Below are 18887 nucleotides of genomic sequence, written 5' to 3'. Positions count from 1 at the left end.
CTTCCTCAGGCTCAGCTCTTGGAGGCCCCCTGGGGAGGCCACCGTTAGGGAGTGCACTCAGAGGGTCCCCTGCAGAAGGGGTGGGGGGTCTGGGCTCTGTGAGGGGAGATGCCAACCGCTCCCTTGGGGTCAGTTCCTCCGGGGGCCGGCTCACTATCATTTCTGTGCTGGAGAAGCCCTCCCGGGTGTTCAACTTTGGCCCTCTCGACAGAGGGTCAGGGAGGCTCTAAGAGTCATCGGAAGGGCACAGGGGCACTGGGGAGGTGCCACCAACTGAAGCGGGGGCCCTCCTGCAGTTGCTGTTGCACATCAGGTCCCTCCTCTCCCTGTGTTGCCCACCGCTCTCCTGGCCGTCTGGTGCCTCCAGGCCCCCGCTCAGGCGGCCCCTGGAAGCAGCAGCTGGGGGCCCTCCCTCGCGCACCTCGTGTTGACGCACGTACGAGGCACGTACCGGCCCCTGTCTGCGGGGCCTGGGCCCCCGTTGTGCCTAGCTGCCTCTTGCTCTGGCCCAGACGCACAGTGGTTACCATGCGACTGGAGGAAGGAAGGAAAAGGGGTTTTTCCAACATGCCTTTCGGGGACTTCATCTATGGTCTCTGTGACCCCTGTCACTGTGTTCCTGACGTGGTTGGCCCTGCTGCCTCCTGGAAGGCTGGCTTGGAGGGGCTTGCCTCCCCGGGCTGACCAGGGGTCTCTGTGTTCCCTAGGGTCGCCGCGGCGACCATATGGGCAGGGGCCAGGCCCACCACACATTCTTGGGCCATTGGCACTGGTTGTATGGAGCCTCGGCCTCTGTCCTGGTGCTTCCCCGGCTCTTAACCGGACATGTGGGGGACAGGTGCCAGCTGGATGCCAGCTGGAATGCCCCAGCTAGGAAGGTGGCCTATTGCCGGTCCTGCCAGGCTGGGCTGGGGTAGGGGTGTCAGCGAGGAGGAAGGGCGGTGGGCTCTGAGGGGAGGGTCCCACAGGGCCCTCTTGGGAGTCCCTCTTCGAAGCGGCTGAACTCCATTCACCCCTCCCACGCGGGTTTTCTGGGTGTCCCTTACAAACCAGCCATTTGCTGGGGCCCCCGGGTGATGGCAGTGAGTAAGCAGATGTGTCCCAGCCATGAAAGATGCCAGTGATGTCACTGGTCCTCACTGAACATCTGTCGGGGGCCATCTGTCATCATGCCCATTCAGCAAGCACTTAGTAAGTACCTACTGTATGCCAGGCCCTGGGCCGGGTGCCAGGGAAAAATAGTGAAGGAGGCAGATGGTCTCAGGGTAGAGCAGAAAACATAAGCAGCAAATAGTGAAGCAGGATACTACCTTGAGATTAGGAAGGATGACACTGGGGATGGGCTGGGCTTCTTCAAAGAGAGTGGCCTGAGATGACAACAGCCCTACAGGATCAATAGTTATCCCCATTTTCCAGGAAAAACACAACCAACTGAGGCCCAGAGAGGTTAAGTGGTCTGCCCAAATCAGCGGGGCCGGATTCCATGCTCAGGTCTCACCCCTTCATTCCACATGAGCTGTTAGGGTGCTGTATTAAAAAACTTTTTTAGGGGCGCCTGGGTGGCTCAGTCGGTTAAGCATCCGACTTTGGCTCGGGTCATGATCTCGCAGTTTGTGAGTTCGAGCCCCGCATCGGGCTCTGTGCCGACAGCTCAGGGCCCGGGGCCTGTTTCCGATTCTGTGTCTCCCTTTCTCTCTGCCCCTCTCCCGCTCATGCTCTGTCTCTCTCTGTCTCAAGAATAAATAAATGTTAAAAAAAATTTTTTTTTTAAACTTTAGTACTGTATTTTCTTTAACCATCTCTATAAAAATGTTATCATTCCCACAGGCAATCAAATAAGGATGATTTGTGAGACATTTCCTCTTTTTTCTTTTTTTTTTTTGGCATAGTAGATCTTGATTGCACACTTGTAGCACGTTTCAGATGCCAAATAGCCACATGTGGTGGCTAGCGGCTACCTTGGGGAGCAGTGCGGTTCTAGCCACAGATAACCGTCAGGCCATAATTTTGTCCTGATTCTTTCTTATGTTTATTAAGACTCTTTTTTCTGGGCAGTTCAATTTTCCCAGCAAAACTGGGGGGAAGGTACAGAGATCTCCCATATACCCTTTGCCCCAAATGGATATTCCCTGGTTATCAACATCCCGCACCAAAGGCTGCATTTGTTACCATCGACGGGCCTGTGCTGACAGCATTGTCATCCAAAGTCCATAGTTTACGTTCGGGTCCACGCCTGGTGTTGGACATTTTATGGGTTTGAGCAAATGCTTGATGACCTGTACCCATCATTATGGCCTCATACAGAGTACCTCACTGCCCTGAAAGTCCTCTGTGCTCCAAGCTTGTCTTGTGTATCAGGACGTCTTGACAGCTGGTGCCTACCTGATCACGGAAGGACTGAGTGCCCCTCCCGGGGCTGGCAGATCCTAGAGAGAGCAAATGAGTCGTGAGTGCACCTTCCGCAGGCGAAGCGGCCAGTCCGGAGCCCGCACCCAGACCCTCTCCTTTATGGGGCTCTCACACTCAGGGCCACTGTCCCCGGCCCTGATCACCCCAGAGCCAGGTGTCAGACCACTAAGAGACAAGCCCTGTACCCCGGAGCCTGCGGAAATTATGCAAACTAGCCAGTCCTGAGCCGCACGGGCCACCTCACCCATTCCCTCCCACGGACACCAGACTACAGGCTCTCACCCACGTTTTCCCCTCACTCCCTCTGCCTCCTGGCCAAGCACCACACGGTGCTTCCCCCTGTGGCCCTGTGTGGATGGCGTACCCCCTCCTCTTGACATCTGTGAGTAGCAAAGTATCTTTTTCATGACAATCGTCTCCTGGTCTAGTGGCCTCACCACCCCTGAATAGGCATAAAACCTACATTTTAAAGCAAATGCCAAGTGATGTGCAGAGAGCTGGAGACAGAGGGCAGATAATAGATGTACCGTGCCCTTGTGACGCTCACCGCCGGGGGGACTTTCACAGGATGCACGGTCTGCACTCTAGAGGAACGTCCACACACAGGCTGTGGGGATGCACAGGGCACCCCACCAGGGCTCCAGAGAGAATGGAGACCTGAAGGGCAAGCAGGTGTTAGAGGTCAGACAGAGCAGGATGCCAGAGGGACCTGCCAAGTGTAGGCTGGCTGGGGCAGGAGGAGACAGTCTATTCGTGGCCTCATGTACCGAGCCAAGAAGGGTGACCTTCCTCGAAAAGGCACTGGGGAGCTGCTGAGGGATTTAGCCAGGGAGGACAGCGGTCAGCCGTGTATCTAAGCTTTGCCAAGGTCATGTGGAAGACGCAGTGTGGTGACATGGGTCCGGGAAAGAGTAGCCTCAAGACTAACACCTTGTCGAGGCATCTGGGTGGCTCGGTTGAGCGTCTGACTTCAGCTCGGGTCCGGTCATGATCTCGTGTTCGTGGGTTCTAGCCCCGCCATCGGGTTCTGTGCTGACAGCTCAGAGCCTGGAGCCTGCTTCGGATTGTGTCTCCCTCTCTCTGCCGCTCTGTCTCCCTCTTTTTAAAAAATAAATAAACATTTTAAAAAATTTAAAAAAAAAAAGATTAACTCTTGTCTTCCCATGAGGGCTGGAGGAAGACCCTTTCCATGCTCTAAACAGCAAGAAATACAGGAAATGTTTACCAAGATCTACTGGGTGCCAAGTTGAGTAGTTACAACACCTGACAAGACAGACTTAGTCCCTACTGCCATGGAGATGTTTTAGTTTTATTTTTCTAACAATGACTTTACAGTGGCATCTGATGAATGCTGAGATGACACAATACAGGGACCCGGAAAAGAGAAAAAAAACAAATAACTAAAATCAGAAATGAAAATGGGGGAGGGGGGCCTGGCTGGCTCGGTTGGTAGAGCACGTGACTCTTGATCTTGGGGTTGCCAGTTCAAGTCCCGTGTGGAACGTAAAGATTCGGTAAAAATAAATAAATTATAGATAGATAGATATTAAAAAAAGAAAGTGGGGGACACAACTACTAGCCTTACAGAAGTTTTTAAAAAGAATTAGAAGAGAACATTATGAACAATTACACACCAACTGATCAGACGATACAAATGAAATGAGCCAATTGCTAGAAACAATCTACCCAATCTGACTCAAGAATAGAAAATCTGAAAAGGGCTATCACTGGCAAGGAGATCGAATCAGCAATCAAAAACCTCCCCACAAAGAAAACCCCCCCCCCAAAGCCCTGACTGAACCACACAGCTCTACTTATTTTCATCTGTTTTCTCTTGGTGGGTGAGGGGTTCTGCACAGCATTTGACCCAGCAACCCCCAGACTCACCATCGGGTGAGGTGGAGACATCAGGACTCGGGGCCGAGTGAGGGGCAGCGCCAGGCTGGGTCTGCTGGGAGGGAGGACAGCAGCCAGAGGGAGCTGTGGGTTCTGACGGAGTCCTGCCTGGGGGGCAGGAGGAAGGGGCTGGTCCCGCTCCCATCAGGATGGCCCTTGGCTCCCTTTTGACTGGCTGTTCAGCGTCCCCTGCAATTCCATACGAAATTTAGGGTCTGTTCTCCCATTTCTGAAAGGTGTTCATTGGTGTTCTGATAGGGATTGCACTGAATCTGTAGGCAGTGTTACGTCTTCCATGGACGGGGAGAGGTCTTTCCAATTACCTAGGTTTTAATTCTTTAAGCGTATTTTGCAGTTCTCAGCCATAAGTCTTGTACTCCCTTACTGTAACTTATTCTCAAGTATTTTATTCTTTTTGATGCGATTGTAAATGGAATCTTGCCATTTCCTTGTCAATGGCTCATTGCTATTATATAGAGTGCTACGTGGAATTTAAACACTTTAAAAAAAAAAACTCGCTTTAGCATACAGCGTTCTCTTAGTTTCAGGTATAGAATATAGTGACCCACCCCACCCCATTTACCCCAGATGGGTGGCGACCCTTGGGCCTCTGAAAAGAGTTTGAAAAGCTACTGCGTTGGGGGGAGTCCCTAGGGTAGCACATAGAACTGGTCAAATTTTCTATTTCTTCTTGAGTCAGTTTTGGTGTTTGTTTCTATGACTTTGTTTGTTGCACTTAGGCTATCTAATTTGTTGGCATTTGGTTATGCATAGAATTGTCTTACAAACTTTTACTTCTGTGAGATCCAGAGTTTTGTCCTCACTTCCATTTCTGATTTTATTTAATTTTTTAAAATGTCTGTTTATTTATTTTGAGAGAGAGCATGAGGGGAAGGACAGACAGGGAGAGAGAGGATTCCAAGAAGGCTCTGTACTGCCAGTGTAGAGCCCGATGCAGGGCTCGAACTCACGAACTGTGAGGTCATGCCCTGAGCCGCAATCAAGAGTCGGACGCTTAACCAACTGACTCACCCAGGTGTCCCTCATTTCCGATTTTCGTTATTTCCTCTTTTTTCCTTACCCTAGGTAGTTTGTCAATTTTGTCATAAAACTGTTGGTTTTGTTGATTTTCTCTGTTGTTTTATATTCTCTATTCCACTTATCTCCACTATAATCTTTATTATTTCCTAGCTTTGGGCTTAAGCTTACTCTCCTTTGTCTAGTTAAGGTATAAAGTGAAGTTATTGATTTAAGATCTGTCTTCTTTTTTAATGTAGGCACTTATATTCCCTGAGTACTGTTTTGTTGATTTTTTTTTTTTTACATTTATTTATTTTTGAGAGACAGAGCACAAGTTGGGGAGGGGCAGAGAGAGAATGAGACACAGAATGCGAAGCAGGTTCCAGGCTCTGAGCTGTCAGCACAGAGCCCGACGCGGGGCTCAAACTCACGGACCGCGAGATCACGACCTGAGCCGAAGTCCGACGCTGAAACGACTGAGCCACCCAGGCGCCCCCCGAGCACTGTTTTGTTGTGTTTTCATTCCCATTCATCTGCAAGTATGTTTTAATTTCCCTTGTGATTTCTTCTTTGACTCATTGGTGTTCAGCAGTGTGTGGTGTAAGGCATCCAGATGGCCAACAGATCCACGAAAAGATGCTCAACGTCACTGATCATGACGGAAATGCAAATCAAAACTACGATGACATATCACCTCATACGTGTCAGAATCGCTAAAACCAACAACACAAGAAACAACAGGTGTTGGTGAGGATGTGGGGAAAGGGGAACCCTCGTGCGCTGTTGGTGAGAATGCAAACGGGTGCGGCCGCTGTGGAAAACGGTACAGAGGTTCCTCAAAAAATTAAAAATAGAGTTAGCATATGATTCAGTAATTCCACTGCTGGGTATTTACCCAAAGAATAGGAAAACACCAACCCAATGTGTATCGCAGCACTGTTTACAATAGCCAAATTATGGAAAGAGCTCAAATGTCCACTGATGGATGAATGGATAAAGAAGTGGTGTAGGGACCCCTGGGTGGCTCAGTGGGTTAAGCATTTGACTTTGGCTCAGGTCATGATCTCTCAGTTCACGGGTTCAAGCCCCGCCTTGGGCTCTGTGCTGACTGCTCAGAGCCTGGAGCCTGCTTCAGATTCTGCGTCTCTCTCTCTCTCTCTCTCTCTCTCTCTCTGCCCCTCCCCTGCTCGCACTCTGTTTCTTTCTCTCAAACATAAATGTTAAAAGATACATTAAAAAAAGAAGTGGCCTATGTATATACAATGGACGATCACTCAGCCATTAAGAAGAATGAAATCTTTTCATTTGCAATGACATGGATGGAGCTAGAGAGTATAATGCTAAGCAAAATAAGTCAAAGACAAATACCATATGACTTCACTCACATGTGGCATTTAAGAAACAAAATAAATGAACAAAGAAAAAAAGAGACAAACCAAGAAATATACTCTTAACTACACAGAACAAACTGGTGGTTACCAGAGGGGAGGTAGGGGTGGGTGAAACAGGTGAAGGGTATTATGAATACATTTATCCTGATGAGCACTGAATAACGTATAGAATTGTTGGGTCACTATATCGTATACCTGAAACTAAGAGAACGCTGTATGCTAAAAGGAATTAAAAAGAAAAAGTGTTTAAATTCCACGTAGCTGAGAATTTTCCAGGTTTCCTTGTGTCACTGATTTCTAGCTTCATTCCACTGTGGTCAGAGAAGACAATTTGCATGATTTCAACCTTTAAAACATTTTTTAAATGTTTTTATTTATTTTTGAGAGAGAGACAGAGCATGAGCCGGGGAGGGGCAGAGAGAGAGGGAGACACAGAATCCGAAGCAGGCTCCGGGCTCTGAGCTGTTCAGCACAGAGCCCGACGCGGGGCTCGAACTCACAAACTGTGAGATCATGACCTGAGTCAAAGTCAGACACTTAACCGACTGAGCCACCCAGGTGCCCCTGATTTCAATCTTTTAAGATTCATTGAGACTTGTTTTGTGGCCTGACATAAGGCCTATATTGGAGAATGTATTGCATGCATTTGAAAATAATGTGTGTTCTGCGGTTGTTTGCTGGAATGTTCCAAATACATCTGTTAGGTCTGCTTACAACCAATATTGAAAATGGAGTACTGAAGTCACCAGCTATTATCGTAAAAGGGTCTATTTCTCCCTTCATGCTGCCCATGTTTGATTCATGTTTTCTGGGGCTCTATAGTTTGGTACATATATGTTTATTTATTTTTATTTTTAAACATTTTTAAAAAAAAATTTTAAGTACTCTCGTCACCCATCATGGGGCTTGAACCCACAACCCTGAGACCAAGAGTCGCATGCTCTACCCACTGAGCCAGCCAGGTGCCCTGGTATGTATGTGTTTATAATTATTGTATCTTCTTAATAAACTGACCCTTTTATCAGCAAGTAACGTTCTTCTTTGTTTCTCATAACAATTTTTGACATAAAGTCTATTTTGTCTGATAGTACTATAAATATGCCAGCTCTCTTTTAATTACGATTTACATGGAATTTCTTTTCCCCACTCTTTCATTTCCACCTATTTTTGTCTTTGGATCTTTGTGTCTGATGCTCTCGTAGAAAGTATATAGCTGGGAAATCTCTTTTCTCCTCTGTCTGCCTTTTCTTTGGAGGGTTTAATCTACTTATCTTTGAGGTAATTACTGATAAGAAAGAACTTACTCCTGCTATTTTGTTATTTGCTTTCTTTTTTTAACCTTATTTGTTTCAGAGAGAGTTCACGTGCAAGCAGGGGAGGGGCAGAAAGAGATGGGGAGAGAGAGGATCCTAGGGAGGCTCTGCACAGTCAGCACTGAGCTGGACGTGGGGCTTGAGCTGATAAACCATGAGATCGTGACCTGAGCCGAAATCAAGAGTCAGGTGCTTAACCGACGGAGCCACCCAGGTGCCCCAGTGTAAGACATACCTTTAAAAGAAATAATAAAATAGGGGCCCCTGGGTGGGTCCGATGGTTAAGCATCTGACTCTTGATTTCGGCTCAGGTCGTGATCTCATGGTTTGTGAGTCCGAGCCCCACGCCGGGCTCTGCTCTGGAAGCAGGGAGTCTGCTTGGGATTCTGTCTCCCTCTCTGCCCCTCCCCCCTCATGCGGTCTCAGTCTCTCTCAAAATACATAAATAAATAAGCTCTTAAAAAAACAAAGGTATGTCTTACACCTATTTTTTTCCTTAATTTTTTCATTACTACTTTCTTTTGCATTTCATTGATTTTTTTTACAGTGTACCATTTTGACTCCCGCATTTCCTGTTCTGTCTATATCCAGTTATTTTCTTACTATTTACCTAAGATTACAATTAATATCTTCAACTTGTGACACTCCAGTTTGAATTAATAAACAGCTTGGCTTCAAGAGGATACAAAACTCTGCTCCTGTACAGCTGCTTCTCTTCCCCTTTATAGTGTTACTGTCACAATTACATCCTGATATATTCCATTCCCATTATCATACCTTTGCAATTCTTGCTTTAGGCTCTTGTTTCTGAAATCACACAGGAGGGAAAAAGAGTTGCAAACTAAAAGTACAAGAACACCGGCTTTTATATTTACTTATGTAGTTGTCTTTCCGGCGCTATTTCCCATGTGGCTTCGAGTTGCTAGCAGTGTTCATTTCAGCCTGAAGGACTCTTTCAGTCCCTTTTTTTTTTTTTTTTTTTGTAGGGTAGGTAGGCCAGCCACCAAGTCTCTTAACTTCTGTTTATCTGGGCATATCTCTATTTCTCTTTCATTTTTTTATTTAATTTTTTTTAACGTTCATGTATTATTGAGAGACAGAGAGACACAGAGCGTGAGCAGGGGAGGGGTAGAAAGATGGGAGGACACAGAACCTGAAGCAGGCTCCAGGCTCTGAGCTGTCAGCACAGCGCCTGACGTGGGGCTCAAACTCACGAACTTTGAGATCATGACCTGAGCCAAAGTCAGCTGCCCCAACCGAGCCACCCAGGCACCCCTCTCTTTCATTTTTTGATGGATAGTTTTACTAGAGACAGAATTCTTGGTTGACAGGGTTTTTTTTTTTTCATTCAGCACTTTATTTTCTAGAAACAAATTTTTTAACGTTTATTTATTTTGAGAGAGAGAGAGAGAGGCAGAGAGAAAGGGAGAGAGAATTCCAAGCAGGCTCCATGCCATCAGCACAGAGCCTGATGCACGGCTTGAACTCATGAACCATGAGATCATGACCTGAGCCGAAATCATGAGTTGGATGCTTAACTGACTAAGCCACCCAGGTGCCCCTCGTTCAGTACTTTAACTGTCATTCACTGTTTTCACAATATCCGGTGAAAAATCAGCTGTTACTGATTGGAGACCCCTTGTATGTAATGAGTCACTTCTCTCTCGCTACTTGACAGGTTCTCTTTGTCTTTATTTTTCAACAGTTCAATTATAATGTCCTGGTGTGGATCTCTTCCAGTTATCCTGCTAGGAGTTTGCTGAGCTGCTTGCACAGATGGATGACTGTTATCAAAGTTGGTAAGTTTTCAGCCATGGTGTCTCTGAATGGTCTTTCTCTTTTTCTCTCCTGCCTCTGGGATGCCCATGACTTTTCTAAAACATTTTTTAAAGACTATATTTCTTGTTGTGTGTGGTCTCTGAAGCGTCAGTTCCTTTGGCTTCTAATCAGCTAATTGTTGGACAGAACTTTCTTCAATGCCTGAAAGAAGAAGACAAGAAGGACGAGGAGGGAAGAGAAGGAGGAAGGTGGAAGAGGCGAGAAAGAGGAAGAGGGGAGAATGGGAGAAAGGAAAGAGGAGAGAAGAGAGGAAAGGAGACAACGTACTTTCCTGTTCTTTGCAGACTAGTCCGGGTTGGGGCACTCCTGCAACACCAAGCCAGGTTGTTTACCAATCTGCCTTGGTCTTTACTTCCTGCTTGTGGTGAGCCTGAATGGGGGGAACACCTAGGGGTTTCTACAGTCTTTTCTGAGCATGCATCCGGACCTGGGCATGGGAGGCTTTTCAAAACCATTATTTCTCCCAAGTAACTCCTCCCAAGCAACTCCCCCAAGTAATCTTCCCCCCAAGTAACTCCTCCCCCCAAGTAACTCTCCCCTCAAGTAATTTCCCCTGAAGTAACTCCAAGTAACTCCTCCCCCCAGGTAATTTCCCCCCAAGTAACTCCCCCCAAGTAACTCCTCCCCCCAAGTAACTCTCCCCTCAAGTAATTCCCGGAAGTAACTCCAAGTAACGCCTCCCCCCAAGTAACTCCTCCCCCCAAGTAACTCCCCCAAGTAACTCCTCCCCCCAAGTAACTCTCCCCCAAGTAACTACCCCCCAGTAACTCTTCCCAAGTAACCCCCCCCAAGTAACTCCCCCCAGTAACTCCTCCCAAGTAGCCCCTCCAAGTAACTCTCCCCCAAGTAACTCTTCCCAAGTAACTCCTCAACCCAGTAACTCCTCCCCAGGTAACTTCCCCTCAAGTAACTCTCCCCCCAAGTAATTCCCCCCCCCAAGTAACTCCCCCAAGTAACTCTCCCCCAAGTAACTACCCCCCCAGTAACTCCTCCCAAGTAACCCCTCCAAGTAACTCTCCCCCAAGTAACTCTTCCCAAGTAACTCCCCAACCCAGTAACTCCTCCCCAGGTAACTTCCCAAGTAACTCTCCCCCCAAGTAATTCCCCCCCAAATAACTCCCCCAAGTAACTCCCCCCCCAGTAACCCCTCCCTAGGTAACTTCCCCTCAAGTAACTCTGCCCCCAAGTAATTCCCCCCCAAGTAACTCTTCCCAAGTAACTCCTCAACCCAGTAACTCCTCCCCAGGTAACTTCCCCTCAAGTAACTCTCCCCCCAAGTAATTCCCCCCCCAAGTAACTCCCCCAAGTAACTCTCCCCCAAGTAACTACCCCCCCAGTAACTCCTCCCAAGTAACCCCTCCAAGTAACTCTCCCCCAAGTAACTCTTCCCAAGTAACTCCCCAACCCAGTAACTCCTCCCCAGGTAACTTCCCAAGTAACTCTCCCCCCAAGTAATTCCCCCCCAAATAACTCCCCCAAGTAACTCCCCCCCCCCAGTAACTCCTCCCTAGGTAACTTCCCCTCAAGTAACTCTGCCCCCAAGTAATTCCCCCCCAAGTAACTCTTCCCAAGTAACTCCCCCCTCCCCAGTAACTCCTTCCTTAGCTCCTCCTCTCAGGCTTTCAGCACATCTATTGTTTGTCCCAGCTGTAATCTTGCCACCCCCCCCCCCCCCCCCCGCCGTGGGAGCACCTTGCTCTTCTGCACAGTCCCTTCCTGCTTTGAGAGAGTTGCAACTGGGCAAGACAAAGGCCAGTGCCTTGTCATCGCCTCAAGGAACCCCCAGACAGGGCACACCAGGCACATGCGGTTCCTCGGGAACAAGGGGTTTCTGTTTCCTTTCGCTTCGGGGGAAGGGGTAGCCAATGACTTTCTTTGAAGGAACGGTAAGGGTAAAAGAAGTGACGTGGACGTCCCCCTGCAGCAGAGAGAAAAGGGAAGGGCAAGCACAGCGGGCACACGCCGCCTGGCACGGAAGCCACTCGCGCGGCCGTGGGGAGGCCCACCGGAGGCTCGGCTAGCGTCACTGTCCCGGGGCGTCCTCATCAAAAAGACACCCAGGGGCTCTGGGGCCCCAGCTGGCGCAAGCTGCTTAGGTACGTGGCCACCAATTCTTTGGCGGATTTCACTCTCTCGGCGCAGTTACGTGAGTGACTCGGCCATTTGCGCGGGGGCCGCTCTGCGCAGCTCTGGTTGTGAGCGGGTCACGCGTTCCTGCGAGCGTACCCCACGCGCCTCCGTGTCCAGCCTGCTCTCCCGGCCACCGCAGTCCGGCTTCCCGGCACCCTGAGGAAGGCTCGGCCACCCCGTGGGTCCTGAAGCTCCACCAGCTCCTCAGCACCCTCCCCCCCCCCCCCACCGTGAGGTTGGCGAGGAAGATCGATCGGGTCACCGTTCCTCAGAGCCAACGCTATGGATGGGCGGATGCGGGAGGCACGGGGCTCCGGGTGGATCCGCTGGCAGGCCTAGCCTCTGGGTCCCGCAGGGGGGCCTGGAGTAGGGGGACACTGTAGTAGTCACGGCAGGTGGCTTAGGAGGGCTGGTGGCCGCGCAGCCCTGGATCTGCATGGCAGGGGCCTTGGCGTGGTCAAGGGCACTGCCAGCAGGGGTCAGGACTCTTGGACTGGGACGGCCTGAGGACCACACCTGCTTCGTGAGTGCCTGTCACGTGCCAGGCACTGTTCCAGAGTGCAAGGTGGTCGGCTGGCTACATGCCGGGTCCCGTCCTGAGGAACTTTATATCCACCGATGTGACAGCGGAGTCGGTCACGTGCCCAAGGAGTCAGGGCTGACTGCAGCACGCCAGCACCCCCCGGCCACTGGGCTATGCGGTCCCTCGGTTAAAAAAGAAGGGACGGGTCAGCCGAGGAGCCCGAAAGCCCTGCGGGGCCCCAGGCTGCACCCGAGTTGACCGCAGCAGGGAGTCAGGACTGGGCGGCTGGGTGGCTGGGCGGCTGGACGGCCTGGTGCTCCGCCGAAGCTGCTCCGCGTCTCTCCCACGGCTGCCTACAGAGGCCGGTCACCAGGCGTGTGTTTGGGTGCCGCGGGGCGGGGCTGTGTCCGGAGGTGAGTGGCAGCTTCTTCCGAGGCTGCCTGCTTGTGCCAGCCAGTGCCGGCCAGCACGGAGGCAAGGCCTGGTCCTCCAGGGGCTCCAGGGGTGGGGCCCGCAGAGGGCTAAGGTGTGCTGACGGGTCCAAAGCCGACGGGGAGTCCTGCGAGTGCCGAGTCTGGATGATGGGACCCGTTGGGTCACCTCCTGTACGCGCGAGCTCTTGTGGGCTTCGAGCTGAGTGATCAGTGCCCCTCCTCCAGTGTCACCGAGACAAAGAGACCCGAGCACCCACTCCCCCTGCCTCCTTTGTACCCCATTTTCTCCTCTCTGCCCATCTCCAGTGACAGATCTGTCCCTCAGTGTTTTAAATGTCGGTTTTATTATTATTCAGGTATGGTGAGGCCAACAGATCAAGAGACAGTTGCCATCGGAAAGACAGTTGGTGGGTGACTCGGTCGGTTAAGCGCCCGTCTCCTGATTTCGGCTCAGGTCATGATCTCACAGTTTGGTGGGTCTGAGCCCCTCATCAGGCTCTGCGCTGACAGCGTGGAGCCTGCTTGGGATTCTCTCTCTCCCTCTTTCTCTGCCCCTCCCCTGCTCGTGTGCACGCTCTCTTTCAAAATAAGTAAACTTTTTTTAAATAGTTACAGATCCCACGAGGAGGGCACACAGCACACCATACGGGGCCCCACGGGGAAGCACCAGGGGCTGGCAGGAGGCAGAGACGTGGGCAGGAGCCTTTACTGTGGTTTCTACAGGACGAAAAGGCAAGGTGGACAGATTTGGGATTGGCTACTTTGAATCATCTCGGTGGGCTCTGGGGTGGAGGGGCAAGCCTAGTTGTCGCGGACCTGGCCCCGGGGAGATCAGGGCAAGTGGACCCTGCCTCTTGGCACGAGGCCACCTGCTAGGCAGGGGCTCTGATTGGCTGCTTTGCACACATAGGTGCTGTGGCAGGCGAGGGCTGTGTTATCTCTAGGAACTAGCCCGGCCTGGGCAGGGCGGTCCCTCCCGGAGCAGCGAGGCCCCAAGATGTCAAAGCATCAGAATATAGAAAAGAAAAACTGGAATTGACACACTCCTCACCCCTCTGCTCTCACTGCCCACTCTCCCCTCTCGCCTGTCTCTGCAGCCGCCCCCTTCGGCAGCGGATGAACACCAGTGATGTGTCTCTGGTCTCCTCGACCCAAAGAAGCGCGGCATCGCTGACCCTTCCCGCCTCACTGTCCCCATCACCTCCCACTTCTGGACTCCTGGCTCACAGGCCCCTGGTGGCTCCGCTGTGGCTCCTGCCTGCTTTTGCTGCACAGGTACACCTGCTTTGCGTCCTTCTCCCCTCCTCTCCGTCATCTCTGAGACAAGAGCATTTTCTCAAGGTTCTGTCCCTGATCCCTTTCTCTGGGCTCAGGCTGAGGCCACACAACAACCCCCCTTTGGTATTTTAGCTGCTGATGAAAGGGCTGTTGGTGCCTCATGGGCCACGTATCCACTTGTGAATCCCTGGATGCAAAATTCACTTGCCCTTTGACATTGGCTATAAAAGTCAAAGATGTCTCCTCCTGGGGATGGGGGAGAAAAGAACTGGGCCTGGGACACCTGGAAGAACATGGGAAGCCTTTCAAAGTCTGCAACGTGAAGCAAAGACTGGGGCTTTTTGGTCTTTTTAGGTGTAACTTTTGGGGGTGTGGGGTGGGAGAAAAACATGGTCATTTTGTCTGCCATCATCTCAGTGTTCTCAGCCTGAGAAAGCCTGATGCACCCAAGCCCTGACCCCCAACCTTCACGCGAGTCTTTGGCATCTAGTGGGAGAGACAGCAGCCTCCGGATACAACACAGCTCGTACCCCAAGAGAGGCAGGTGCCAGCCCGACCGCCCAGTGGCCCTCCTGGCTCCGGCTCCAGAGTGCACACCTATCCAGGTTCCCTGTCGCGGCTACAACAAATGACCTCAGCCACGGTGGCTTAAAGCAACGCAGATTTATGAGCCTGCAGTCCTAGAGGGCACAAGTCCTAAAATCAAGGTGTTGGCAGGGCCAAGATCGTCCCGGAGGCTTTGTGGCCAATCTGTGTCCTCACCTCCTCTGCCTTCTAGAGTGGCCTGCACGCCCCGACTCATGGCCTTCCTCCTCCTGCAAAGCCAGCCATGAAGCACCTTCCGGTCTCTGCCTCTGCAGCCTGCTTCTGTCGCCACTCTCCTCTGACCCTCTGGCCTCCCTGTCCTCAGGACCCTTGTGATGACATGGGGCCACCTGGATAATCCAGGATCATCTCATCTCCAGAGCCTTAACCACATCTGCAGAGTCCCTTTTGCTATGTAAGGTGACATATTCTCAGGTTCTGGGGATCAGGACAATGGACATCTTGTGGGGGGGAGCATTATTCTGCCTGCCGCAGCACCCATGGGGGTCACACTTCTGAGACAGGTGTCCACGAAACACTTCTTCAGGGAAGGGATATGTGGACCCAGTTCTGGAAAATGGTGGGTCACCCAGATGTGATCTGAAGGCCTTTGACATCAGCCCGAGAAGCCAGGCAAGGGAGACCCCTTTCCAGGCTCAGTTCTGCAAAGTGAGGGATTCTCACCCGGGGCAATTCTGCCCCCAAGGGACACCTGGCAACGTCTGGAGAGAGAGGTGGTTGTCACAGCAGGAGAGGAGGGACGCCCCCTCTCCACAAAGAATCCTCTGGCCCAATGGCCAGTGCCCCTACAGCATAGCTACTAGCACCTGTCTCCTGGCCGTGTCTCCAAACCCCGAGGGGCTCCACCACCCCCTTGGAGGGTTTCTGCTCCATGACCTTTGGCCTCTGACACCAGTCCCGCCTTTCTTGAGAAAAGCAGTTTTCAGTTTCTCCTGACCCTTGGCCTGCACTGGGTACATTTGAGTGGGTTGGACACTCCTAGCTGGGGAATTTGAAGGCCCAGGAAGAAGAGGATGGAACAGGAGCAGTGCTTTCCACCCACCCCACCCCACCCTTCCCCACCCCACCCCTCCCCAGGCTGACTGCCCTGGCCTCTGGGTCCCCATGCTGGGAAAGTGAGGCAGATGGTGTGCTAAGGACACTGGTCACTGGGTGGGGACTAAGCTACTTCACTCACGCAGCACAGGGCAGCAGGTGACAGACCCAGGACAAAAGGAGGGAGTTGGGGGTGAGCTGTCCCCCTCCAGCTCCTTGTTGCTGCTGCCCTGTAACACAGTCAGCAACACCCCTGGAGTCAGATGTGTGGTCACTGGGCCGGGGCAGGGGTGCAAGGGCCCCCAGCTTCGGGGGCCTGATTTGCTGGTGGGGGCGGGGCTAGAGGCAGGCCCTGCCAGAACACTATCAGCCCAGGCTAGGGTTAGGGCCTGCTTCTTGTCCATTCGGCCAGCAAACCTTTGACACCTGCCAGGTGCCGGGCCCTGTGCTGGGCAGCGGGGGTGACAAGACTCAGCCGGTCCCTCAAGGGGCCACAGTGACCAGGAAGAGCAGGGCTCATGCTGGTGACTGCTTACCTGAGGTAGACCCCGTGCCGGGGGTCTCACCGCTGCTTTCTTCGTGGCATGGTGGTGGGGGTAGGGGGACAGACTTACTGCCCTTCTAGGGGAAGGGACGGGGCATATTGGCCAGGGAGGAGGGAGGCGGAGGTCTGGGCCGAGCAAGCCCCCATGCAGCAGTACAGAGAGGGGGAGGAAGGACAGCATGTGTCCGTGGGGGCTCCCCTCGGTGTGAGACCGAGAAGACCCTTGCTCCTGGGGATAGGAGGGTTGCTCTGGGAAGATGGCCGGACCCCACTTTTACTCCTTGCTGCCCATAGCTAATCTGGCCGGCCTCTGTGGACTTCCATGTGGCTGCTCTCTGGGCTGGAGTCCCTGATGTATGGCTCCCCATCCCCCCACCGGGGCCCCAGGTCAGCCCCATCCACAGAGAATGGGGTGTCCAAGCCCCAGAATCCTGCTTCCTGAAGCGTGGAAGGCTGGGCGGTGCCCACGGATGACGAGGGGCCGCCTGAGCTCCTGGGCCAACCCCTGCGGGAACCCGGGGGGCTGTGGCACAAATCACACACTTCCCTAGTGTTGTGGACTGAATGGTGTCCTCACGTCCGGAGCTCATGTGTCACAGCCCCACCCTGCAGGACCTCAGAATGTGACTGTGTTTGGAGAGAGGGCCTCTAAAGGAGGTGATCAAGTTAAAATGAGGCCATCAGGGTGGGCCCTGATCCAGTATGACTGGTGTCCTTACAAAAAGGGGAAATTAGGACACAGATGCGCACTGAAGACCGTGTGAGGACATGGGGGGGTGGGGGGGAAGGCGGCCATCTGCAGGCCAAGGAGGGACGCCTCAGAACAAACCAGCCCTGCCCACACCTGGATCTTGGGCTTCTGGCCTCCAGAACGAACGAGGAGGAAATATTTTTTTAGACGAGAAGAAGACTGTATTTAAAACATACCATCAGATACATATAATAGCATCAACCGTTTATTTAGGGGCGCCTGGCCGGCTCAGTCGGTGGAACGTGTGACTCTTGATCTTGGGGTTGTGGGTTTGAGCCCCAGGATGGTGTACAAAGGACTCAAAAATGAAATCTTTAAAAATACAACCAAAAACACTTATTTGATGCTTTTAACGCGAGGAAACAAATTTGTTGTTCATAAACCACCCAGACTGGGCTGCCTGGTTATGGCCGCCAGAGCAAACACTACGTCCAGGGTCCAGGACGTACCTGAGACAGCGGCATATCGGGTGCCTACAGATGTGGGGAAGGAACAAAGATCAAGACAGACCCTTCCTCCATGGCCATGGCTTCTCCATTCTCCTGTGTGGACCTGGTGCTTTAACTGCACTGAGGAGGGTCCTTCCCTCTAAACTCAACCATCTTAAGCCACTGGGCCCCAGTTGAATGGGGGAGTGGAAAGAACCCCCCCAAGATGCCACCATGAGCCGATGACCCCCCACCCAGCTGAGCTCTCCTTCTCCACAGTGGTCCATGCAAACTTTCTCCTCCGGACGCTCCTCTCTCCTAGACCCCACCCACCTCTCATCTGCATCCCACTTGGTCTTTCGTACTGTCCATCCCCTTGGGCCCGTACCCTACTCTCCCCCTCATTTTTCCAGCCTGGGGTGGAGGGTCATGTGCGGTGCAGGTGCAATTCTGTGCCCCACCTTGTTCCCGTACATCATGAGCTCTTTATTTAGCACCACGGTCCCAGCCAGTGGCCCCTCTCTGCCTATCTCTGGGAACGTGTGATCCTGCGCCCACTTGATCCTTCTGTAAAATGGGGCTAAGAGGACCCAGCTCAGAGGCTGACTGTGAAGACTGAACTGCATCCACACAGTGGTCCGCCTGGAGGCGGGGAGCCCCTCTTATTCCATACGGTTGCAGGCCTCCTGTCTTTTCTAGCGGACGTGCAATTCACCGAGCCAGCCTCACCTCTGGGCATTCAGGTTGATGCCAAGCCAAAGGTGAGTCACTGAAGTCCACGAGACGTGTCCTCCGGGGGGCGCCAGGGTGGCCCAGCCGGTTAAGCATCCGACTCTTGACTTCCGCACAGGTCACAATCTCGCGGTTCCCGAGTTCACACCCCATGTCGGGCCCTGTGCTGTCAGTGCAGAGCCTGCGTGGGATTCTCTGTCTCCGCCCCTCCTCCTCTAGCTTTCTCTCTCTCTCTCTCAAAAATAAAAAAATTTTTTTTAATTTATAGGAGAAAAAGTAACATCCTCCTGCAGACAGCCCTTCCACGGGGGACTCAGGATCACTGTGAGTGGTACGACCACAGGAGCAGAATATGAACCCTCTTCTGTGCTGGGCAGGTATCTTAAAATGGGTGTCTTCCCAATTGAATGGGGCTGCCGCCCCCGAAGAGAGCCAACGTGGGGGGTTCTGGCATGGTCTTCACCTGGACTAGCCCTCGTCCTTGGGCCTCGACAACTCGGTGGGAGAGCTGCTCTGAGGTTTGTTGACTCTCCCCTCCTGCGAACTGTTTTTGATCTT

At 52.2% G+C, this 18887-nt stretch overlaps 1 protein-coding gene and 1 long non-coding RNA gene across 2 annotated transcripts in view; one reads left to right on the top strand and one right to left on the bottom strand.

Moving 5' to 3' along the window:
- Nucleotides 1-2114: 2114 nt before the first annotated feature.
- LOC106970815 (basic proline-rich protein-like) overlaps nt 2115-18887 on the bottom strand; it is a 29107-nt gene continuing 12334 nt past the window's right edge. The window contains exons 4-5 of the mRNA XM_053220309.1: nt 2957-3066; nt 2115-2426 (exon numbers count right to left, since the gene is read on the bottom strand). Coding sequence (XP_053076284.1) covers nt 2379-2426; nt 2957-3066 — 158 coding nt within the window. The 3' untranslated portion in view covers nt 2115-2378. The remainder of the gene's footprint in view (nt 2427-2956; nt 3067-18887) is intronic.
- On the top strand, nt 7720-17387 carry LOC128314958 (uncharacterized). The gene is made up of 4 exons (XR_008297308.1): nt 7720-8253; nt 9735-9828; nt 13312-14230; nt 14651-17387. It is a non-coding gene; the product is annotated as an uncharacterized LOC128314958 (long non-coding RNA).

Source organism: Acinonyx jubatus, chromosome A2, assembly GCF_027475565.1.
Source record: "Acinonyx jubatus isolate Ajub_Pintada_27869175 chromosome A2, VMU_Ajub_asm_v1.0, whole genome shotgun sequence".
Lineage (NCBI taxonomy): Eukaryota > Metazoa > Chordata > Mammalia > Carnivora > Felidae > Acinonyx > Acinonyx jubatus.
Note: the sequence above shows the minus strand (reverse complement) of the source record. Positions and strands in the feature narration are given on the sequence as shown.